Source organism: Echeneis naucrates, chromosome 19 (genome assembly GCF_900963305.1).
Source record: "Echeneis naucrates chromosome 19, fEcheNa1.1, whole genome shotgun sequence".
Taxonomy (NCBI): Eukaryota; Metazoa; Chordata; class Actinopteri; order Carangiformes; family Echeneidae; genus Echeneis; species Echeneis naucrates.
Window position 1 is genome coordinate 8,501,953 of NC_042529.1, and position 23,983 is coordinate 8,525,935.

The 23,983-nt window shown below is 39.7% G+C and overlaps 3 protein-coding genes across 6 annotated transcripts; all 3 read right to left on the bottom strand.

Moving 5' to 3' along the window:
* Positions 1-1,630: 1,630 nt before the first annotated feature.
* atxn7l3b (ataxin 7 like 3b) lies at positions 1,631-5,699 on the bottom strand. Of its 3 annotated transcripts, XM_029527857.1 has the most exons (10): positions 5,596-5,699; positions 5,076-5,122; positions 4,847-4,971; positions 4,627-4,759; positions 4,186-4,357; positions 3,883-3,983; positions 3,744-3,766; positions 3,590-3,635; positions 3,001-3,068; positions 1,631-2,610 (listed from the first exon to the last, which is right to left on the bottom strand). In XM_029527857.1, exons 3-10 carry the CDS (start codon positions 4,895-4,897, stop codon positions 2,605-2,607), a joined length of 600 nt encoding a protein of 199 aa, XP_029383717.1. In that variant the 5' UTR covers positions 4,898-4,971; positions 5,076-5,122; positions 5,596-5,699; the 3' UTR covers positions 1,631-2,604. The 3 variants fall into 3 exon arrangements, with proteins under 3 accessions (XP_029383717.1, XP_029383715.1, XP_029383716.1); XM_029527855.1 differs by lacking the exon at positions 3,001-3,068; XM_029527856.1 differs by lacking the exons at positions 3,001-3,068; positions 5,596-5,699 and adding an exon at positions 5,332-5,583.
* Positions 5,700-5,896: 197 nt separating this feature from the next.
* On the bottom strand, positions 5,897-11,220 carry LOC115060155 (nucleolar transcription factor 1-like). 2 transcript variants are annotated; one of them, XM_029527996.1, is made up of 17 exons: positions 10,991-11,220; positions 10,687-10,862; positions 10,018-10,095; positions 9,768-9,817; positions 9,093-9,240; positions 8,918-8,959; positions 8,752-8,820; positions 8,531-8,580; positions 8,228-8,366; positions 8,021-8,062; positions 7,670-7,732; positions 7,390-7,436; positions 7,130-7,292; positions 6,980-7,027; positions 6,823-6,894; positions 6,529-6,594; positions 5,897-6,442 (listed from the first exon to the last, which is right to left on the bottom strand). In XM_029527996.1, exons 1-17 carry the CDS (start codon positions 11,013-11,015, stop codon positions 6,392-6,394), a joined length of 1,329 nt encoding a protein of 442 aa, XP_029383856.1. In that variant the 5' UTR covers positions 11,016-11,220; the 3' UTR covers positions 5,897-6,391. The 2 variants fall into 2 exon arrangements, with proteins under 2 accessions (XP_029383856.1, XP_029383855.1); XM_029527995.1 differs by having other exon boundaries at positions 7,103-7,292.
* A 459-nt stretch (positions 11,221-11,679) lies between these two features.
* Positions 11,680-21,261, bottom strand: slc4a1b (solute carrier family 4 member 1b (Diego blood group)). The gene is made up of 18 exons (XM_029527259.1): positions 21,149-21,261; positions 19,420-19,466; positions 18,045-18,225; positions 17,699-17,834; positions 17,186-17,258; positions 16,645-16,687; positions 16,322-16,506; positions 15,432-15,642; positions 15,131-15,334; positions 14,901-15,049; positions 14,584-14,778; positions 14,242-14,490; positions 14,072-14,161; positions 13,826-13,992; positions 13,501-13,742; positions 13,169-13,338; positions 12,822-12,995; positions 11,680-12,695 (listed from the first exon to the last, which is right to left on the bottom strand). Exons 3-18 carry the CDS (start codon positions 18,199-18,201, stop codon positions 12,615-12,617), a joined length of 2,526 nt encoding a protein of 841 aa, XP_029383119.1. The 5' UTR covers positions 18,202-18,225; positions 19,420-19,466; positions 21,149-21,261; the 3' UTR covers positions 11,680-12,614.
* Between the last annotated feature and the right edge of the window lie 2,722 nt (positions 21,262-23,983).

The following is a 23,983-nucleotide window of genomic DNA, read 5'->3' on the forward strand; positions in this document are numbered from 1 at the left end:
AAAAAGCTAGCTAACGTTAGCTCGTCTGCGCCTTCAAGTTCCGGGGTTTCCTCGTACCTACAACTGCTCAGCTTCTGGATACCAAGCGGCGGCCTCGGCTCGTCCCCTCCCGCCCTCCTTCTTAGGTCTGAACATGGCCAGCTGCCTGATGTTTCACGACGAGCCGCCTAAAAAAAAAAAAAAAAAATAAATACAACAACACGCCGACGCCTCGCTGAGGTCAAACTGAGAGATTAAAGCAAAACCAAGTCTGCTAACTGCCTACACACAATGCTCCGTGGTGCCTTCAGCGGCCTCGGGAAATCTCACATGTTTCGCTTGCTCTCGCCTAATCAGAGATCAAAGTGCGAGTTATAGTTTTATTTCGGTGACATAATTTCGTCAAAATCGCATAATTAAATTGCTTTGAAGATTGTGTGCGGTTTCTTCAATTGCCTCTCTGTGCCATTCTGGTGGTAAATCAAGCTACACACACTCACACACATCTTCCTCATTTCCAAAAAACGATCATTGTGTGGCAATTAACGGACTTTTTAGCAGAGCTGTGACTGCTTTGAGCTGTTAGTTGTTACTCAGGCTCTTATTAAGATAATCCAAAAATATGCTGCTGTCCAGTGTTTGTTCAGTCAGCCAGAAAACATCCATCATACACCGTGTCTTTGTGCACCATCACTTCCAAGTTTCATTTAAACAAACAGTCCAGCAGTTCTCTACATCAGCTTTGTTTGTTGATGAAATATATATCTAGGAATACAAACAATTTGTGCATAATATAAACTACAATGTTTATCTTCTTTTGAGAGATAAAAGATTCAATGGAAATCTGCCGTGTGCTTTGTACAGTAGTGAATATATTTTTGAGGGGAACTTTGGTTGGACCCACAGTATAGTTGCCCGCAGGGGTTCACAACCATGATCTACAGCTTTGTAGAGCATTTTGGGGCCAGTTTCTTCCAACACGTCCATGCTAAAACATGCTCAGGCTGGCTCAGCAACCAGCACTCTGCTTACCCTTTGACTAATGTTTCCTGTGGTTTCGCTCCGAGTGATCGGGATTAGATTTAGGTTGGACTCAAGTTACAGTTATGCAAGGCGGAAATCAATGACTTCTTTAAAAGCAATGCTATGCATGCATTGAAATTGGTAGTGCCAGGTGAAACAAATCATAGACAAAGGAAAGAATTAACCCTGTTTTTTTTTTTTCTCAACAAGAGTTACATGCACAAACATAACTCACATATTATCATATGATTCCTTTCAAATGAGAAATATTTCTGGAAGACCCTTTCCAGTTGATGTGGTAAACACCATGCATTTACCCAGCACCAACACGACGATTTCATTGCCTAGTTTTCGTGGTCTACCTCACACAAAACTGCAAGAAAAGTCAGATGTACGATTTTCAGTTAAGTTTAAGCTCTAGAACGTACGTGATCTGCTGTGTTCAGCATCTAGCAGTTTCTTCAAGACAAAATCTACTATCAAGACACAGCATCAGTAACAGCATCCCCTGTTGGTTGCTGGCTCTCAAAAGTAATTCAACAAGGTTATTGGGGTTGTTCTTGTTGTTTCACATCCATCAAAACCAATAAGTGCCTGCTAAGAGTTCAAGTCAAAACAAGATCATGGGACAGGTAACAAATTATTTATTATGCTAGACAGATGAAACAAACTGAGCCATGATAGCAGCAATTCAACTATTGGAATATTTACACTATCACATCACACAAAGGATATATGTAACCCTTTACAATGTAAACAACATGATACAAAGACATATTTGAATGCTAGAAAACAAGCCAATCTATCCACCAAAAATGAAAGAAAAGGAAACCTGCTTTCTGCAGTCAATACCTGCATGTACAATTAGGGGTTCATTTACTGAACATTTTTAAAACAAGTTTGCACAGGTGAATGACATGGAGAGCTGCTCCTCTCACATGTACAATGTATTGTAATTCAACATGAAACTATGAGCCTGACAGAGAATGTGAAAATAAAGACAAACCATTGATAAAGATTGTCTTTAACATTATTATTTATATATATATAAAAAAAAAAGATTGGTGAGTAAATATAAGTACACCTAATGCCTACTCGTTCCCGTATCTTAAGAAACAACATACAGTACTGTATGTGCACACAGCTGCCCCTGCTCGGCCAGTGAATGAATTACACCAGAATCTACCTCTGTGCAGTGAAATTGTTTATGGTGATATTCATTATTTTGGACTCCAGCAACAAACGAAATTAACTGAACAAAAGAGGAAATAAACGATATTGGTATGATGATTGTGTGGGAAAAATAAATTTGTCAAGTATACAGTGGGAGGTCTGGACTGCCTCTGTTGTGCAGCAAACATCATAAATGTCATCTAAAATATCAACGTACATTGATATCACATTATAAAGAACCAAAGGTGAAGTGTTATTGGTCTTCCAATGTGTGTGCATTCATGTATATGAACGCACACACATACACATACACATTCACAAACACACAATGCATGTGAGTTTGTGGCTGAGTGTGTTATTGAGGGAATGCCTCATCTTTCATCAGCATACGCGGGCTCTCCTGGCTGTCCATGCGACGTCTAGGACCCATCATGTCTATGGATATAAAGAGCAGGGATGTCAATCATTTGTTCCATCCAGATGCACATGGCATTAAATCAGTGCAGTAAGGTCAGAAGTATGCATATTTAATACAGCTGATGCTGACAGCTGGAAATGTTTAAATTGTGGTAATAAAGAACCAAAAGTAAATACTTCATTAAAAAAAAAAAAAAAAACACTTTTTGATGACTCTCTATCAAGTTTAATTGGTGATAGCTTTCCAAAGTAGCAGAATGCTGCAGACCACATAAACTAACCCACATAGTGACTGTCCCATCCTCCTAGCAAAATGCACTATTGACTGAAGTCTTCTTAGTTACAGCAAAAACAAATTTATCACTAAATTGAAACTCTTTAAATCATCACAAAAGGAACAATTCATACCACTGAGAATTCTGATTGGTTGGAAGGTGTGGATAAACCTTTAGCAACTGGACAGTGTAGCTGAGAACCTGTAACATACATGTTTGTTAGCAGTTGTGAATAAATGTGTCAGCAGTAAAGTGTAAAAAAACAACAACAGCGAGACTAAGGTTTGTATGTGTGACCACAACTAAACAGCTGGCAATTCTTATCATAAAACCTCTGATCTCACAATGAAATACACTGAATGTAAAGATGTATTAAATCATATTCTGATTATTATGTAATAAAAACACAAACTAGTCAACTCCACATTAAAAAAAAAAAAAAAAAAAAGGTTACCATGCCTGTCCCCTGTAATTTGGGATGACCAACATGCACAAGGTCAAACGCAGCCTGAAAATAGTTTTAACTTGGAGATCATATAACATGTTTCCAAAAATTCCCATTCCCAGAACTCTCGGTAAATAACCCATTGGATATTATAATGCAAGATGAAAATGCAGAAAATATTGATGCGATATGTCAACAACTGTTGTGGCCAATGCTTGATTAAATATGTATACAAACTGTAGCCTTGCCACCAAGAAGTTGAATTATTTGTACTTACTGCTCTTATGTTTGAACGATTTGGATCTTCTGGGTGAGTTTGGATTCTGAGGTGAATAGAGAAGAAATATTATGTCCAATCATTGAAGTTAGAGGTTTAAAAAATTATTGTTAAATTAAACTTGAAGAATTTCTGCAAAGAAGATTAAAAGTACCTTGTCTGATTTTCTTTTCTTGGCTGCAAAAGAGAAACATTCAGATTTCGATTTTAAAAAACATGAGCAACTTCACGAATCCAATATTATGAGAACATATCAGCAACAAACATAGTGAGATATTGTACCAGGGCTTTACCTTTCTTTTCTGCCCCATAAGACCAGTCATTGTCGTTGACGTCGTCATTATCCTCTTGGTCACTCTCTGATTTGTTGTTTGTGTTGTTACCAGTGACTATTCTGTAAAAGAGAGAGAAGGAAATCACAACACACTCACAATGACTCAGCATTCCTCAAATTGATTAATGTTCCATCTCTGTGAGTGAATGTTTTTTTACCCTTTAAGATAAAATGTACACGATCTCTAAATCCAGTTCTGTGATGTAAAAGCACCAAACTGAGATAAGTCAGGTCAGACTGTTTGGATGCTTTCCTCTCGTACCTGCGGTTGGCTATACGGCTGCTGTTGCGTCCCATCCCCAGACATTTCTCCAGGTGTGGTGCAAAACGTGAGGCAGCAATGCTTCGGCTGCAGTTGGGACATACACACTCTTTGTTTTTCCACTGGTTGTACACCTGGCCAAACACATCCAATCCTGGCTGGTCCACAATTTCTAAAAAAAAAAATAAAAAAATGAATGCAGCATTTCATAAATGTTCTAATGGCAACAACATGGCTATGGGTCCATACATGAGTAGTTTATATTGTGAAGTTGTGAAGTCTCAGTCTGTTGTTGTACATCTATAGCCTTCTTTCGTACCGTCCATTGTCACAGTTCACACAACTTCTCGGTGTACTCAGGTAATTCAGCATAAAATGGCTTGAGAAATCTAAAAAGTCAGATTTGCTTCCCGTGCAAGGAGAGATCGACTCTGTGCTCACCAAAGTCCCTCATGCTTTCTTGGTCCGTGTCATCCAGGAAGAAATAACCCTGCTTGACGGCCCGGTGGACCTCGAAGCAAAGACCCAGGCATGCATCCTCCACCAGGTCAGACAGGATGTCCTGAGCTAAGCCCTGACAGAGTGGGACCAGGAAGCAGACACAAGCCATGTAAACAGCCCTGCAGCCTATCTAATGCCTATTTCATGTGTGATTTAGTACCTCCAGCTTGCTGTTGTCCAGGCTGGACATTGAAACCTCCTCCATTTTCATTTGCCAGAACTACCAGATGAGCCGACGCTGCTGTGGTCATGCTGTAGCGCAGCAAGCATCGGCCAGGAGAGGGGCTGCAGCAGGAGGGAAGCACAGTTAGCACCACGGTGCCGTGAAATCCTGTCCGAGCAGCGTGGAGCTCAACATTTGACTCCTCGGATGTGATGCAGCTACTTACAACTGCACGTCGATCACTGCCGGGGAGTTACTTCCCACGTTTATGACCTACGAATGACACACACACACACATTAAAAACAAGAAGTTGCAGCACCGAGCAGACACACAGGGCGGACGGACACCGGTCCGAGGATCGGTCCATAATGAAGGCGGCTTAGCCAGAAGCTGGCTGGGGAAAACAAAGAGCGTGGCTATGAATAGGCTGCGGGGATTGGAAATGCCAAGAGGTTAGAGGAGAAGGCGGTATCCTGCTCACACAAGCTCCGGGTCAGCAGCAGCCGCCGCAGCTACGAGCCAAATGTCTCATCCGGAGCCGAGGAAGCGCAGTTTGGAGGCTTTGCTGCTGGAAGAAGCACATTTGACCACAGAGGCTGCTCCACCGAGCCGGCACCGCCGCTGCTGCACTGCGGCTGGGGCGGAGGGGGGCAGGGAGACACCGGGGTCCCGAGGAAAAAAGAGCCTCAAACTACCGGGAATATTTCAATCACGGCCGCGTAATCGTCTAATTGTGTTTATTTACCTATTTCGGCTGGCATCCATCTTTACGTCACAGAGATCAGACAGTAGCAATCGATCGCCACACGACGACTTCCCAATAAGTGCTTCCTCTGCTGCACTGAGCGACACACACACACACACACACACACACACACACACACACACACACACACTTCCCAACTCAGTGTGTGTATCACCCAGGCCAGCACGTGACTTCGTGCTACCGTATACACTTTGTTGGTCTTTATATGTCATTAAAAACCAGCATATTTTTGACTCAGTTACAGCTGTTAGGACTTGAACGCATCGCACAGAAATGAGTCACAGATGCAGCAGTTTATTAGAAATATACAACCTATGTGGGGTTTATACAGAACACGAGAAAGGATTTGTAACATTAAAATCTTTGATGAAGAGAGGAAGGCATGGAGCTCTGAATAGCTATTACTTCATATAATTACAAGAGCAGTTGAAATCTTTGTGTACACACAACCTCAGATGCATTGGTGTGGCGTGGCTCAGTTAGGGGCCCCTCTCAACCCCCATTTTCTTTTCCTTGTGGCAGGACATTAACAAGAACCATATTTATTTAAACATATAAACATAAGAGATAAAATAATGAAACTCTTCAAAATGTATTTTGGCAGGGACCCTATATTACTGAGGAGACCATCAGATGGGGTTGTAAAGAAAGAGCCACCTCAGGTTACAAATTGATTTTTCCAAAAATCTTTTTTCTGCATTAGTTTCTTACTACAGATAAAATAGACAAGAACTGCCAAAGTTTCAACACATCTCTCTGTCCATCACAACCCTATCTAATCTATCTCAAATGCGTTATCACATTCTTCTTCTTCCTCCTCCTCCTCCTGTGGATCAACATTTGATATTAACATATAGATGGGAAAATATATGATTGAATACAAAACTACATAAAATACAACAAATTTCTAACCTCATCTGAGTCCACAGTGAACTGTTCTTCATCACTGCTGCTGTCAAGGTCTTCATCTTCTGAATCCTGTACATAATACAATAAATGTTGAATAGTTTAAGTCACATATAGAATGTGTTTTTATTCTCTAAATGTTATCCTTGTGGATACAATTTACACTATAATAACTTTACTGGCTTTGCACTGTTGACTGGTAATGTGCCACTGACTGCATACTAATTAGCATCTACAGCTTTGGAGGTTGACATAAAGGTTTGCATTATGAACATGAGGTTTATCACCAATTAAACTTACCGACGGGCTCTTTGACAAATGTTCTGAACTGACATGAAAGTTTGTTTTCTGGGAATTGAGGTACTGACATTTCTGCAAGGAGAGGTATATTGTAAATATAAGAAATATAATTAAGAATAGAATAAAAGAAATAGAAACAGGTGCTTGAGTTTCTTACTTTGGGGTTACGCATTCGATAACTCTCCTGCTGTTCTGCTGTCAAAGTCTGAAGAATGAAAGGTTTAATTTTCATAACTGTCTAGATAAAAGAAAACTGAAAATCCTTTAGCATTTTTAATACCTGAAACCACTTCTGCAGCTTCCTTACATATTCCTTAAAGTTTCTTTGCAATTTAGTTTGATACTGTTCCTTCTCAACTGTGGAGAGCTCCTGCCATTTTTGGTTGACCTTGGTGAAGCGCTCCTTTGTAACTGTGAATTCATTCTTCAGAAGTTCCATCTGAACTTGGCAGTATACTGCATGACCAGATCTTGGTGTAAAGAAATATAAATTGTTGTTATTATATTTCTAATTACTTGTTGAAAGTGTTAATGTATCTGATGAATATGTTGTCTGATGCTGCTCACCGAGGTGGACTCTTAGGCTCGCCTGGAAGTCTCTTTACACACGTTCTCTACACATTAGTGACAGAAGTATTTAAAAGAGATAGATAAAGAAGATAACAGAGAAAGTCAGTCCCATGTAGTTTTTTCAAGTGAGGATAACAGAACCTTGGACTACAAGTATAAGCTGTTGTACTTGAGGCAATTTATGAGTGATAAGAAACAGCATGAGGTGGACAATGAACAAAAAGAACTTCTAAAAATCTAAAATTAATAACACATTCACAGGACTGCTCCTTCTTACCTTTTTAGACGTTTTGATCCCATTGTCATAGAGGACCCGCTTCTGCTCTTCCTCATCTAAAGTCTAAAATACATAACCATCAAAAATCACACGAAGTCTGTCAAAATTAGCAAAGTGTTCTCAAGTCGGTCTCAAAAAACTAATAAAAGCTCAATCAATCAATAAAGCAAGAATATTGCACATGGAGGAGAGTCAATTATATTGCACATGAGGAGCATTTAGTGGTACGTCTTTATTGAGTCCATTCAGGGTGCGTATTGCTTTTGGGAAAAAAAAAAAATGTGAATCTGGTAGTCCAGGTTTTGAGTGATCTGTAGATCTGTTGTAATTGTACTTTTTTAAAATACTCACCTCTAAATATTTATTCAGCTCAATCTTGTACTTTGCCTGCATCTGAAAGAAATGAACCAAGTACTGCATTCAGATCCAGCTGATTTTTACCATAACCCAGATTGATAAAACACCAGTTTAATGATTTTTGTGTTGTGGCAGTTGATGAACTAAGTGGTTCAGATAGGACTGTTGGAATGAAACAGTTTTATGTGTGCATCTTCATACCGCCTTGTAGCGTCTAGTGTATTCACTCCTCTGCTCATCAGTCAAATCTCGCCAACGTCTCACCCACTCTTTCACACAGGTTTTTGCCGACATGTGTTGTATGGCCGTCTGCTCTTTGAGGAACACACTAAAGCTATTTCTGATGGTACACAGACAAAACATAAAGTGAGTCACAAAATGTGAGAAAAATAGCAATAGGGCAGACAGTGAAAGAGGTGCTAGCTGCTAATTTGCGAACATATAACAAAGTAGAATTCAAAGTTTAGTTTCAATCACTGTCACTGAGAAGCGTGTGTGACTTACACAGGAGGTTTAGGAGGCAGACCCTCTGCACCTTCACTATCCTCCACAATCTGGTTTAACAAGAGAGGCCACAGGATGATATGCATGATTAAGAGCCAAATGAAAACCAAATATACACTCTTACAAATAATATAAACTGTATTATTATCATTATTATTATAAACACTGTCTTTGTCGGGAAAATAACTTCTTATTCTCACTTGTTATATAATACTTCTTACCTCATGTCTTTTAGGTCTTTTGAGGCCACATTCAGCTCGGATTCGCTTTCGCTCTTTTGGACTCAAAAACTGAATAACATGAACATCAATGTTCACGTTAACATGCACACATTAAAATAGTCGGTGTCAGCTGAAAACTGCAGCAGTACTCTTCTCAATTACCCACCTCTAGGTAGTCACTCAGCTCCTTTTTATAATTTTTCTTCAACTGAAAGAAACACAGCACAGTGTTTAGATTCAGCAGATTTTTACTGTTATCTAGCATAATAATGTTAACATTACAGTCTTGTCTTGATTATCTATATGAAAGAACTTGTGTGTGTGTCAGCATGTCATCATACCTTTGCATAGCACATAATGTAATCCTTCTTCTGCTCTTCAGGCAATTCTCGCCAACGCTTGGCCAACGTTGTTATACAGGTTTTCCTTGGGAGACCCACCATGGAGGCCATTTGGTCATTGCAGAATAGATTATAGGCACTCCTGAAGCTACACATATGCAACCAAATATAAGTTATGAAAAGTGATTAAACCCAATGCAGCAAATTTTAAAAAGCAGATGATGGACTTTTCTGTGATTCCACCTTCTTTATGAACTAAGTGGGAGTAGCTTGTGCTATACTGGTACGCCAAATGTAACAACAGTGTGATTAACAATTAAACACATTTCACACAACCTGCTATGATTGAAACCAAATATTGTCTTGACCAAAACCTACAAGGTGTGAAAATAGAAGAGTAAGCCTCACCATCCCCTGCTGCTGTTTGCATTGTACAGTACAATTGTATTGTTTGATGCAGATTTAACTGCATACATAAGTTTTGCCAATGAAATTAGTTTATATATAAGTAAGTGTATATGTATACATATATATAGTGAGCAGAGAATCTTTAAACATATAATTCTAGACTAAGCAAAGTGATGGCAGCACAAAATTTTAAAGTTCCAAAAAATTATATAACTCATGACACAACTACGATTTTACGAAGTTATGTGTGAGATGTATGTAGCTTACGCAAGAGGCTTAGGAGGCAGACCCTTTGAAACTTCAATATCCTCTTCACCCTGTTTTAACAAAAGAGGCCACACATCCATTTAAAGAGCATAAATATCATTGTCAGATCTTTCAGAAGAGTAAAATTCCAGTACACCATGTTGTAAAAATCAATAAACCTCATAATAATGATTGGATTAGTTAGTGACGTACATGAAAAAATAATCTTGCACAACAAATTTTTGTATTCATTAAATTGTGCCTTGCTTACGCCATCGTTCTTTCCAGGATTTGAAAGGACATCTTCAGCTTCAACAAGGAGCTCTGGGAGGGAGCGAAACTTGCGCATCTGAGAAACAAAACAGTGGTATTAGACGATCAAGCAGGAATTGAAAGTTCAATTTGTTGCATGTGATCACAGAAGGAAAATTTTTACAACCAGCTGCCCAGGTAATTTGAAAAATTTGAAAGCTGAACAAAGATCAAAGTAAGAATTTTTTTTATTGATTTGTAACAGATCGTACTGGTGTACCTAATAACATGGCCACTGAGTGTAAAAGACCTTAAAATGTATGATTCAATGGATGAAATATTGTAATGCAGTCACATTAACATGGACTACAATTTGAATATATATGTTTACAATAAATTTTGTGGAACAATAAATTGAAGGTATTTTGAGTGAGGAGGGAGGGGGGAAGAAGTCTGCCCAGTATAGACATGGTGATCTTTGTAAAAGAATTAAAATATACAACTAAAAGAGACATGTCAACAACAGACAAAGCTGCAGCCATTTACTGTTTCAGGAACACTGCAAATTTATTTTTGTTCTTTGTAAAGAGAAGCTGATATTTATTATTTCTATATCTGTTGGGTGACGAAAATTGAAAAATGCGTTTTTTGGCAAGTGAACATTGTGAGTTCTGAGTTTCAGACCCACCTTCTGCAACATATTTCCCCATTTTTCTTTGCACTCCTCAGGAGTGTAAGGAGGGAAGGCAACTTTATTCCAGTCCATGGTCTTCAGTGTTTTTTGATAAGTGCATTTCGTGTGACCTTCTGGGATGTTGATTTTAATCTCAGCCAAAAGCTTCTGCTGGTCTTTTCTGCTCCAGCCTATTGTCATAACACAAGGAAACAAAGGCCGGCCGATCATTAGGATCATTAAACTGCTATTGGTAAGTCATTATGAATGAAATAACATTAGACAGAATATGTTTTCTGGTTTATTTAATTGTACTCACCAGACCCAATATGATCTTCACTCATTTTTCTCCAGCAGATGTGTTTCCTGGTGAAGTGTTTGGTGAGTTAGCTGACGTTCAGCCTGTGGGACATTAGCTTGGCAGCTAAATTAGCAGGTTCAGTTTAGACTGACGCGACATTTAAACATTAAAGGAACCAAGTGCCCTTGTTAATGTCCACTTGCCGGATGAAAACACTCCAAACTGGAGAAACGTGGTTGTAGTTTGATCATTTCACGGAACCACGGCTCTGCTTTGGAGACAAACCAATCAGAGACACGCTCAGTGAAACGTCACGCGAAAGGTGCATAAACCAGCCAATCAGATGACGCTCCTCTTTTTCTTCTTCGCATTAAACTGCGCAGGGCAGCGAGCAGCAAGTCCGAGGGCGACATCTATGGAGCTTGTGTGTGAATGACACACTAAATATGAAAACTGGTCAAGTCGTTAGAAATAAAATAAACAGCGAATATTACATAAATTTTACAATGTCCCGAAAATAAAATGCAGTCTCTGTAATGTGTCTATTGTTGCCTTTATAAACACTAGACAGAAATTTAATTCTTGTACTTAGACCCTTTATGTCAAAGTTCTTAAAAACCAGTAAGACATTTTATTTTCAACATCATCAGGACACACCAAAATGTCAGATTTGTGATAAGCACTCTTTATTCTGTCTAAAAATGTTTAAAAAAATATGAATTTCATGTATAGATTTTGTTGTTGAATATTATAAATCATGACAGATCAGTGATTCAACAAATCATTAACATGAGGGCATTATGGATTCATGAATAAAAACAGTAATGGTTTTGTTTTGTTAAGCTTTAATCAGTCAAACTATGTCAGAACAAGAGCCAGTTTCCCTTAAAGCAATAAGTAGCCTACTAAAGTTAACCACATCAATAAAAGTAAGGTGATTGGTCTTTTGGGAGGTAGTTTTTATTATTTGGAGAGAAACGACAAAAAATGGTAAAATTACACACAATATAAATGTTAACAACACACAAAAATTCAACAATTTTTCTCTCCACATACTGTCACACACAATTATAGTTGTTCAACTCTCCAGCATTACCAGTTCAATCACTTGTGATAAATACACTTTGTTTTCATAATTGCCTCTTAAATCATAAATAATATCATTCAGCATTCGGATATTAATCCCCAAAAGCAATTGGATACAATACTATGGCACGTGACAACAATATGGCAGATTCATGGTATGAATGCCTAGAAAAACAGACAATAGCTTACTCAGCATTCAGTCTGTCTATTTTGCTGGCATGATGGAAGCTTTTTATATTTCTTTTTTGTAAAAACATGGTGATGTCATGTGACCATCTCCAACGTCAGTAGTATGTAAGGCGTAATCAATTTAAAACAACACAACGTAATGCAAAGAATTCACCTGAGTGACCATAAAAAATTCTTCATGAATGTTGGACCAAAACACTTAAGACTCACAAGTTATTAATGCTGTCCATATCGAAGATAGCTGCATTTTTCATAAAAAAACAAAACAAAACATGTTGTGCCCAATAGATTAAATATTCGAGCAATATATAAAATAAATATCTCTTTGTTGAAATACAAGAGTTATGGCAGCATTCATGGAATACATCTACAATGGCATTTGTGTTTCACAGTATACATCCTGGCCAGGCTCCTCCTCAAATGTCACTTTAGCGTCATCTGCATCCAACTAAAACACAACAGGCACAAAAGAATATTATTACATACACATATTTCATGGAATCATTTGCTGTTCATTACAATTTGACACACTGGGCATAATGAGATGACAAAAAAAAAAAAAACAAACACTTACACATTTCATTTCCAGTTCGGTGAAAAGACGCCCGGTCATAAACATGCGCAGAGGAATGGTGAGGATGATTATGAAGGGCAGTGCTAGGGACACTGGGCTGGACTTCACGAGCCAGAGAAGAGCCAGGCACGCTATCTGGATGGCTGTGAACAGATGCATTCGCCCTGTGCTCACCTGTGTCCACAGTACACAAATACAAACATAACTGTTATGGATGAAACGCCTGAAAAAGACTGAAATGCCTGAAAAAACTGTTGCCATGAAAGTTCTATAAGACAAATAAGTTTCCCTAAAGATAAACCCTGGCTTTGTCTGTCATTGAAGATTAGTGAGTATTATTATCTTACCCTGGTGGCATAAGGTTCATCTGGATGGTATTTCTTAGGGATGAGCAGAAGCAGAATACGATCCCACAACTGGATGCCATTCAGTGATGTGACTCCCATGTAGAGGAAGATCCCAAACAAAGCCGACATGGGTATCATCTTTAGGATAGGCTCAATCAGAATAGAGAGACCTAGAAAATGGCATTCAGAGAAAGAATACTCTACTGTCTTAATCAAGAGAGATTCAAATTTGTATTTTCACCAGCTTTATATCACAAAGTTTAAAACCTGCAGAAGTTTTGATGAGTAGTTGCAGAACAAACACAGAAACTGGATGATTAGACAGCACCTACCGACCAGCAGAGCCACCAGAATGCCACTAATCCTTTGCTCCATCACCTTTTCTATAACAGGTTTTGGCCCTTTGCTCATGACAGTCAGAGCATTGGCGTGGGTGACGGACCGCACTGTGGCAGCACTGAGCCATGGCACACCAAATATGGCACTGAGTCCCCCCATGGCAACCAAAATCAGCAAGTCAAAGTGGAACCCAGAGCCCTTGACCATCTTCCTCTCAGGTTTACTCACAATCAGACTGTTGACAGACACAATACTTGAATTAAACTTTGGTAAGAGTCCAAATGTGTCACATTTTGCTGTGGAGATATAATGACGCACGTTGTAATCTGAGACTCCAGAAAGATGAGAATGAAGACGAGCAGGGCTGGGACAACACATGCAAACATCACCCACACAGGGAAAGGCTTGTGCTCTCCAAAAGGGTTGATAAGCCAGCCTCTCTTGGCTGGGTTAGACACCATCAGACCTTTGGGAACCACGAGTTTCTGTGAAGAGCAAAAAGACACTTGTTACCTTGGAAAATGTATTTAGCCTATTAATTGGTGCTGGAAAATATAGACCAACCTGTGTGTATGTATCTTCAATATTGTAGTCCACAACAATCATGAGGAAAATGGCAATAGGGACACCAAAATCACCAATCAGACGTCGCACCTGATGAGCACAGGCCAAGAACATTACAATTTAACAAAATAATAGATGTCCTCAGAAGGACACCATCACAGTGAACCCACCTTTCCAGGAAGAAATGTCCCGTTCTTGAACTGGCGCAGAAAAAAGGCAATGAAAAAACAGCCGAGCATGAGGCACATGGAAAGCAGGGCGGTGTTGGGGTAAGGTGGCTTGATAGTGTCGATGAAAACGGTTTTGTTGCCAGTAGCGTTGTCGTAGATAATGGTCTCAACCATCTTTGGGTGCCAGGGGTTTTCCACGGTAGCATTCACATGATCGTAATTCAGAATTAGAGGATGTGATTTAAAGATCTACACAAGATGGAATAGTTGAAGAAAGATTAGAATTGGGTGATTATTTCTTTAGGACAGATGAAAAGTGTAAAATGGATGGAGATGGTTTACCCTCCCCAGCTTGGCAAAGGTTTCATAGATGAAGATGAGTGAGATGAGAATGGAGAAGATTTCCTGGGTGAAGCGTGAGATAAAACGCACCAGGAAGCTGCCCTCAAAGGCCACAATGACCACCACAATGACAACCAGCCACACTCCAACCCACACTCTCCCTACAATATACTCAATTCCCTGGGACCTACAGAACTGAGTGAAGCAAAATAGAAATGAGTTGACCATGACTGTTGGAAAACTTTCTATAGTACATATGATGACTATTTGAAAGTTTTGTATACTGGCTGTGGGCCTGAATTAGCGCCACGACTTACTGCAAAGAATGCCTCCTCAAACACTAGGAGGGGACCAGAGAAACCAATGACCAGGACTGGTTGAGCAGCAACAAAACAAAAGATGATCCCCTGGATGCTGGTAGAGATGAGTAGCTCCGGAACGCCCATCATGTTGTCCACCTTATCAGCTGAAGTGGCAAAGAAGTGTAGTTAAAGGATCCACGGCATACAACAGCAACACAATGTCACATACAAATATAAACACACACCCAGTAGCCCTCCAAAGGTGATGGCAGGAGACAAGGCAGCAAAGTAGATGAAGATGACAGCAGCAAGGACCTGAGCATTGAGAGCATCTGTGATATCACTCTTGTAGTACTGGTATCGTCTCTTGATGTCTCGAATCATCCCACCGAAAGGTCGACCTGTTCGGGCCAGCGGATCTTCAGGAGGAGGTCCATTGCGAATGGAAACTGGGGGAAAACATGTTGATCTAATGTCAATAATGAACAAAACATTTCTGAATTTATATTTATATTGCAGATATGAGCTCACATGGATAGGACTCACCCCTACGAGGTTTGGACATCAGACTTTGAGCGGGATCAGTGGATTCCAACCTGTCCTGGAGTAGTTTCTTCTGGAAAGTGATGATGGAGCTGAGCATAGCTTCACTCTGGATCTCAGTTGGCGGGATGACAATGCTGCAGTCCATGAAGTCAGTCATGGAGTCTGACAGCTCTCTGGCACTCTTTGCCTGCAATGCCGTCTGATTGAACACCTGGAACAGGGAGAGAGCTGGATGTAAAGACTTCAGGCTGTGGGCTTGAAGAACATTTCATATGGAGTGCATATACCTACTTATACTGTCTGTGGCGCAGCCTTGCGATATTTTTAACAAAATGTTTTCATTCTAAATGTTTCCAATAACATTTTCCTGCACATTTTCCATTATTTGGGGTGCTTTACAAATCTTTATAAAATCCCATTTAACAGCATCTGAGTACTCTAAATGAAAGAATACAGGTGCCTTTATTCCGACTTGGTAACAACTTGCTATAAACTAATCTTAACTACTAATCTTAACTACGCCAATTGATTTTAAAAACGTGACAGCCAATGTGGAAATTGCAACACTGAACACACATTCATGTTTAAAGGGCTGTCTTATCTGTTGAGGCCCTGCCAAGAACGACACGAGCTAAGCTGGTTGAAGAAACATGCAAAGGGAGCGTTAAGAGGTTTGATTACATTTTCTTAAAACAAAAGCCTGATACCAAAGAAGAAGTTTGCTGGTTTCAGTTTTAAATTTGAGAATTATTACCTAGACTTTTAACATCCACACTCTTGGCATTTTCAGTGAACTGACCTGTTAAAATTCTGACTTTGACTTGACCCACGTTTTGTTCATCTGTGCATACTCTCACATTTTAGCCAGAGTTTAACGTCAGTTAACTCACTTTGTCAGCCATTAGTGCTGCCATGGCACGGCCAGTCTCGTGGTAGTCCATGTCGATTTTGCTTGGGCCGACCAGAGCAAAGATGAAGCGTACAGGGACCGGAGCCTCCAAGGCAGAATCCAGCACCGCTGGTTCCTTCAGACGCACAAACACAACCGTAGGCTTCTCCAGAAAGTCTAAGGCTCCTGGTTCAAAGAGAAACAGTACGTTTGAAAAGACACCAACACATTTTGTATGTGGTCATAGAAATTCAAATGTGAAAGCAAACACATTGATACACATACCCAAAACCCAAAATAAAAGAAATGCAAACACTCACTCACCTACTAGCACCATGGACACCTCAACATGTTCCGATGACTCGCTCTAGAATGAACAGACCAAGTGAGACCAACATCAGACCTTCCAAACCCCATCATTGTCAGTATATTTCAAAAAGTTACATATTAAATGTGCACTGTTGTTCAATTACGTGCTCATGAAATGATCATCAATCATCAATTTTAATGTGTCCTCAAATGTGTGAAGTGTAAGTGATCCAGATTATTAATAGATTCACACAAATACTTACGCACAATGTTAGCAGACATGTTAAGACTTGTGTCTTCGCACTCAAAAATAGAATAATCCTCTAAATGGCAATGATCAGAACAACAGAGAAAAAAAGAAACAAAAAAAGACAGAGCAGAAAATCCAGGACGAGGATCCTCTAAATCCTGCATGCCTCTAAAGGACTTTAAAAGGCAGGAGATGCCAGTAGTCACATTCTGTTGTCTGTTGACTGACCATTGTCCTGCTATCTGATTATGATGTTATCAGCAAAGGTACATTCAGAGGGCTGATTCCATCAGTGTGAGAGCTTACCCTGTCTTTGACTGAGAACATCTGCAGGTCCATCCCACCGCTCAGATCTTGGTTTTCTGGGTCATCTGATTGGCTGGAGATGAAAAAGCACATGGGTGATGATACAGAGACAGCCAGATACAGGGCATTTGCACAACAGGAACATCAAACAAAACTGTTAAACATCATTTAAATGATTACAATAATGAACACCTTGTGGGCTCTGAGGCACATTTGTTCACTTAATAATTCGGTGGTATTCATTTGGAATATTTTAGACTGACCTGAGCTCATCAAGCACAAGGTGACTGCAGGACACATTGGTCACCTTTAATAAAAGGGTGGTTTGGTGGCTACAGACCTTAATTACATGTTTGATCTCAACAATAGCTACGTGCCCTGTGAGACTTTCTCTGAGCAACTTACTGGAAAACCTCCCCTCTGACTTGCAGCTTTGGATAACAGCACCAGCTAAATGCATAAATGTAGGTCATTTGTGTTTGAGTCACTGCTGTGTGATGTCTTGGAGGATACCTGCGTTGTCTGAGCAGAGCCTTCAGCACTCCTTCCCGGTCTGCAGGCCTGATCTCCTTCTTGTTAACCATTTCAGTGACCATCTTCTCAGCAACGGTGGCCATGGTCCTCTCCTCACAGTCGAAAATTGTCACACCTTGACAAAGGAACACGTGGGAGGAGGATCAGAAATGATCAGAAAGAGGAGAGCAGTCTGGTCGTGGTTTTTAGCTATATTTCAGAGAAAATGACTTGTGGATCTCCCATGTGACTTAGGGAAGCAGACATTATCTCAGTAGTTTGTGGATGACAACAATGTTGCTAAAACCATTTTAACAATTATCTTTTCTTTATTTTCATCACTGACCTGTGTTCATGGTGCGTCGAAGCTGGATGAGGCTCTTGAAGGTGAGGTAGGAGATTTGTGAGCACGACCATACCCCGACCTGAGGGTCGAAGCTCTCCTCGTAGCCTGCCCATCGGCCCGTCTCCTGCCAGTAGGTCTCCTGCTTCTGGTCATTCATTAGCTCCCTCAGCTTCACGAACCTCTGATGGCACAGACAGACAAAGAACTGATGTCCAGCTGATGTACACACAAACGTGGGACACAGACACCAACATGCTTGTGTCGGTGAAAAAGAGAGTGAAATTTTTGGATGGGATAGGTGTATGTATTAGAGTTGCACCTCCCACAAGCACAGCTCTTGTGTGTGGTGAACTGTGGTTTCAAAGGACACTTTCTGCTTTTCAGTGTATGTCACTGTGAAGTGAACATAAGAGAAAAAAAATTATATCTGAATACTGTCTCCCCCTAATCTGTGGAAAATTGGAATTCTAAGTCTGAATAGTTTGTGTATATATACAAACTTAATATAAATTATATTAAATTTCATCAATTTCAAGGATATTTTTAAAAGAGGCTCATATTATTTCAAATCTGTTTTTTCTGGTTGTTGTATTTCTGCTTGTCTTACCCAAAACAAAGTACCACTATCAGCTGGAGGTATTCCCACTGACAGTTGAGTACATCCACTGTTACAGCTGAAGAAAATTTAAGATAGAACATGGAAACCCTCATTAGATGGTTGTTGGACATGGTTGTAGATTTTCTGGAGAGAACTTGAAAAATTAAAAAATTATTTGGCCAATAACAAAAATTGGAATTAAGAAAGAAATACTGTATATTACAGAGCTAGAAGAGTGTGGCCTCCTCTGCTTTGAACAGATCTCTTTGAAGATACCTGAACTTGTTACAGGAGCTAAAATGGTCACTTCTAACCAGCGAAGCACGATGCTACTTTGCATGCTTCATCATCCGTCTCTGGATCAGATAAAAATCATGTTCATGCTTCACTATAACTCAAAAACACTGATGGCATTTTGCGTGTTGTTTTCCACAACAATAACCTGCAGTGTTCAATGAAGCCACAGCTATTTATAAGATCTTCTGGGCAGGATCAAAGTGAATATGGAGCAGGTTAATGTGGAGAGGTGATGTCCCGGTGACACTTTGTCTATCGGTAAACATGGCGATTGTCCTGGTTCAACAACCAGCGGGCTCCATGATGCTCGCTTCCTGTGTGGACACAATTGCTTGTTTCCACTGTCAACACATGTTGTGTGCCTGGAGTGAGTGAGTGAGTGAGTGTGTGTGTGTGTGTGTGTGTGTGTGTGTGTGTGTGTGTGTGTGTGTGTGTGTGTGTGTGTGTGTGTGTGTGCGTGTGTGCGTCTGTGCCCCTCACCTGACACTCTTCACCGGGTTTGGCGTTGGTATTGATGTTCCAAACAGCTGGAGAACAGACACAATGGACTCAGTTTAAAACCATGAAACACATTATTTTAATGGAGACAAATACAAATTAGAATTTTGAAATTAAATGTGTGTTTTTGGGTGAAGTTCATTTTAGCTTCTTCAGAGATTTTCTGGAAAATTGTAAAGAATTATGTGAATACAAGAGTGAATTTTCAATTCAGCCATTTATAGTTTGGGCAACATGGATTCAGAATGAAGTCGGCGGGTGGCCGCACTCTCCATTTAATCTCAGAGGTTTTCTGTCACAACATATTATTTTATTTACAAAACACAGCTGAGCATAAGGGTGGAAGAGTCAGATTAGAGTGACTAGACACTGTCTGTAGACCATGTGTGTCTGTGTCCACGTGAGTGTGCGTAGCATGTGTGTATATCTAAATCATCTGACATTATGTGTATGTGGACTGGAGTGCAACACTGTCATGTTTGTCTCAAATTATACATGTATAACTATATATGCATGTGTTTTATTAGGTAGGTTTTGCATGTAAGTATGTTTATGCATCAGCAAAATTGCTTTGGCTTCTCTATACCTACCTAGTCAGTTAATAAAATATATTTCACCTTTTGCCTTTGAATGTGTAAATGGCCAATTCTGTGTTTAGCAATTCAAAAATGAATTTCAAAAGTTAAACTTGCTAATAGGGCTAAATAGAATAAAATAAAGACAAAATATAAAATGTATATTTGCTTGCATAATTGAAGTATACTATTTGCAACATGGATGTCACTTTTCAAAAACAGAAGATATCATGAAAGGGTTCATTGATCCATTTGTGCTTGCAGATTGCAGCATTAGGTAAAATACAGGCTTTTGTGTGTACACTGAAAAGAACAATTCCCCCACAAGCCAGGGACTCTCTTTTGACTGAAGGCATTTGGAGTTTGGGGACAGAGAATGCACAGAAGGCCTTTGCAAAGTGAGTTGTGTCGCGTCCCACTTGCAGGGGCTGAACCTGCCAGTGATGACAGGATAAAGCTTACTACTCCACCCAAGTTCAGTGCATATTGCAAGATGCATATAGGAATATGAACAAACAGAAACTTTTGGCAGGAGAAAGTCTACCTTAGCATCATGATCAGAGAACTGACTGTTTTAATATAAGCTATAGCATAAACCAACATTTTTGTCTGCAAAGTGCTGCCAGACATGTTAAATATATATCTTATTGTTAGCCAATATCTCAGCATCTATTAAAGTAGGTTTCTGAAAAATATTTTTCAGTCAGTTTACACAAAAACACATGAATTACATTTGAACTGCTCTGAGATTTTTGGATCGCACTTTTCACTGAATATAAGCAACATATGTGGCATTTGGGAATCAATGTGAATTTTCGGGCTGACTCAGACTGCAAACCACCACAAGCCAAACTTAAATTTACATCTCCCAATTTTGCATCATTAAATTTGAACAGTGCAATCTTCACAACCTTTTTAGTATAATTTTCTTGGAAACTATTTGCACAGGTTTGGCATGCTGGCCTAACTGCCTAAACCGAAAATCTTGCATTAAGGTATGAAAATTATTCCACTGCAACACTGAGCATGAAGTTTGCTGTTTTCCATAAGTGTTCTCTTACCCTATCTGCCACACAGCTTTTCTTCATTATTGCAGAAATACTGTTCATGACTGCAGCATAAAAGGTAACACTTACCTCCTGCAGGTACTCAACAATGACAAGTGACTGACCCCAGAAAAGCAAAAAAGCATGACTTTATAAACACCAGCTCTTTAAAGCCACATATGTGTGCGTCAAAGTGTGCACTGCCTGATAATGGGTGGGACAAATAAATGCATCAACATACACACATTCAAATTCTTTCTGAAACACAACCAACAATGTGTTCTGGTCTGACCCATAATATTGATAGTAAATACAGGAACATGATATGTGCAGGAAAGCAGTCCCACTGTGTCATTATCCAACCCACATCTTATCAAATTTAATGTCTGTGTTTGGTGGACAACAAAGGCTTTGGCTGCAGTGCTGTGTCTGTCTGTCACCTTCAACATCATCCGGGTAGAGAGTGGATCTTTGTTTGTAGTTCCCTATTATCTCCTCTTGATCCTCCTCCTTCATTGTGGTCACCACCTCGTAACAGTTCGCTGCCTGAGACTGAGGCCTGTGACACGATAGGAGACATTTTTCTTATATTGTCTCGTCACCTGTAAGACAGGGTACTGCATTGACAGCAAGAGAACAGAAATGAAAACTCACTCCATGAAAGGTATGTCAGTGGACAACTCCTCTTCAGTTCCATTCTTTCAAATTAATAGTCAGGAAAAAAAAACAGATGGAAATACAGTTACATATGTTTTTTTTTCATCCACCGGTGACACACAATATTTCTACACAATGAAACAGCTTTACTTTTGTACTCGGATAAACCTGGAAGACCGTTAAAAGACAACTACATAAAAATATAACAAAAAATATGGCGAAAATATAAGCAGCTGAGGCAAAGGACTTCTGTGGACATAACTAATAAGATGCTGGATCCTGGATCCCCCATAATGGACCTCCTAAAGTCCTAGATACTATACAGTCATAGACCTTCAGTCACACTTATGTTACTGTAGAAGGTCTTTATTATGTGTTTATGTGTGGAACCAAAACTGATGCTACGGGGATATTAGTGGACTGACAAAATACGTCAATGTGCATTTATTATATTTGTAATATTTCACAGTCCATGAGGCTCAAAAATGTATGTGCACTTTCACTTACCAGATAAGAAGCCATGGTATCCAAAACCTTTCAAAGTATTTCCAGTTGAAATGTCAGATGCGATGGTACTCACCTGTAACACATAGCAACAAGTCATCCATCCTCAAAAACAGCCAACAAAAGGTGATATTTCAGTGTCTTCTCTCAGCTTTCTAGTCAAAATAAATCAGACTGTCTGGCACTGCTTCAACATTGTTTTTCATATGTTATGACAGTAACCATCATATAGTGTGTGTTGGAGATTTTACATGAGCTTTACGTGAACACACAAAAAAATTTCTGACTCTGTTGTTATCAAGCAATCTAGACTGTGTTACAGCTTAGTTGGTACATCTTTAAGATTTAATTGCTTTCAAAAGTGGTTGAGATTCAACACTTAAAACACTGACTGATGTTATGTCTAAACTCAAATCAGTCATTTACATTCCAAACCTTTTTAGTGATTTTGATGTGTTATTCCACTCCTTCAGTGTTTCTGAAGATTGCTGGTGCTCGGAATTGGAAGAGGAATTCAGATTTTAAGTACTGGTACTGGTGTGCTACAAAGGACGTTCAGGATAGGTTTACCTCAAGTATCAAAAGTAAAATGTTGGCATTATTCTTACGATGATTAGATAATATACAATCTGGTTTTGTTGGCTTGATGTCATTAGACATATATAGAAAGACAAGACAAAGACAAGATGGCCCATAGAAAGCATGTAATTCAGCAAGAAGAGCAGCCTAATATGTATCTATAGACATATTGAATCAACAGCAGATTGCATCATGCCCAGGCACAGGAAGACACTGATTTATTTTAATGTGCTAAGTATTTGTTTAAATCACACGTCAGCTCATTTTCTGTGATACAGGTCATCATGTGGTTTGATTCACAAATGAAATGACTTCTACAGTGATCTGATACAAAACCTGTCACTTATAATGGTGCATTCACTGTCATACTTGAGAGACACCCAAGATATAAATAAAACAGCTCTTACCTGTGGAAGGGTTTTCCAAATGGCGCTCACACAATTAGTTGCCCAAAGTTGCCACCAACAGACACTATGACGCACAATAGCAGGGGCCCCCCACCCTCAGATAGGCCCTGTGAAAACATCTTTTGGCCTGCTGATTAGCAGTGTATTCAGCCTCCACTTAACAAGCTTCTTTGCATAAACTGAACTCAGAACAGCGCTCTAAGAGGCCTGACACAGGAGGGAAGATAACAGCTGTTCAGAGGCACAGGGATAGTATCTTCCATCCACATCTGGTTCAAGCAAGGGGCTAAGCTACTGAAGATAAGTGGCCACCACCACACCCAGCCAGGGCCCAGCCAGGGCCCAGCCAGGGGCCAGCCAGGGGCCACAGGTAGATGATGCTCACAAAAAGAGAGATGTGAAAACAAGTGAGGCAGCGAGATGATGACAAATATAATGTACCTACAGCATGAATCCAGTGGGGAAGGTTGTGCCTTTATTTATTTGTGTTTTACAGCAAAGACTTAGAACATACATCAGAGCTCTTGTTATTAATAAACTGTAGTTGTACTATAAGACAAATTATTTGTCATTAATTTCTAACTCATAGTCATTTTCTGAGTGCGATGAGGAAGAATGGTGCAAAAGCTGCTGACAATTCAAATTGGAAAATAATTCAACAAAACTAGTGGAAGAGATTTCACACTGAGATTTGAGCTCTAACCGACACTGTTACAGCTGCTCAGTGTGTGTGGTGCTGATACGACAGTACGTCATTTTGAGAACATAGTGACAACAC

Excerpts from the sequence above, each read along its gene's own strand:
- LOC115060155 (XM_029527995.1), bottom strand. The coding sequence starts at position 11,015 with ATGAGTGAAGATCATATTGGGTCTG. Across the intron at positions 8,581-8,751 it reads AAAGACCTAAAAGACATGAG|ATTGTGGAGGATAGTGAAGG; the intron begins GTAAGAAGTATT and ends TTGTTAAACCAG. Across the intron at positions 7,437-7,669 it reads GGATCAAAACGTCTAAAAAG|AGAACGTGTGTAAAGAGACT; the intron begins GTAAGAAGGAGC and ends ACTAATGTGTAG.
- slc4a1b (XM_029527259.1), bottom strand. The coding sequence starts at position 18,201 with ATGAATGACCAGAAGCAGGAGACCTACTGGCAGGAGACGGGCCGATGG. Across the intron at positions 17,835-18,044 it reads TCGACGCACCATGAACACAG|GTGTGACAATTTTCGACTGT; the intron begins GTCAGTGATGAA and ends TCCTTTGTCAAG. Across the intron at positions 14,491-14,583 it reads CCTTTGCCAAGCTGGGGAGG|ATCTTTAAATCACATCCTCT; the intron begins GTAAACCATCTC and ends CATCTTGTGTAG.
- atxn7l3b (XM_029527855.1), bottom strand. The coding sequence starts at position 4,897 with ATGAAAATGGAGGAGGTTTCAATGTCCAGCCTGGACAACAGCAAGCTG. Across the intron at positions 3,984-4,185 it reads AGCCGTATAGCCAACCGCAG|AATAGTCACTGGTAACAACA; the intron begins GTACGAGAGGAA and ends TCTCTTTTACAG. Across the intron at positions 2,611-3,589 it reads ATCGTTCAAACATAAGAGCA|ACATGATGGGTCCTAGACGT; the intron begins GTAAGTACAAAT and ends TTATATCCATAG.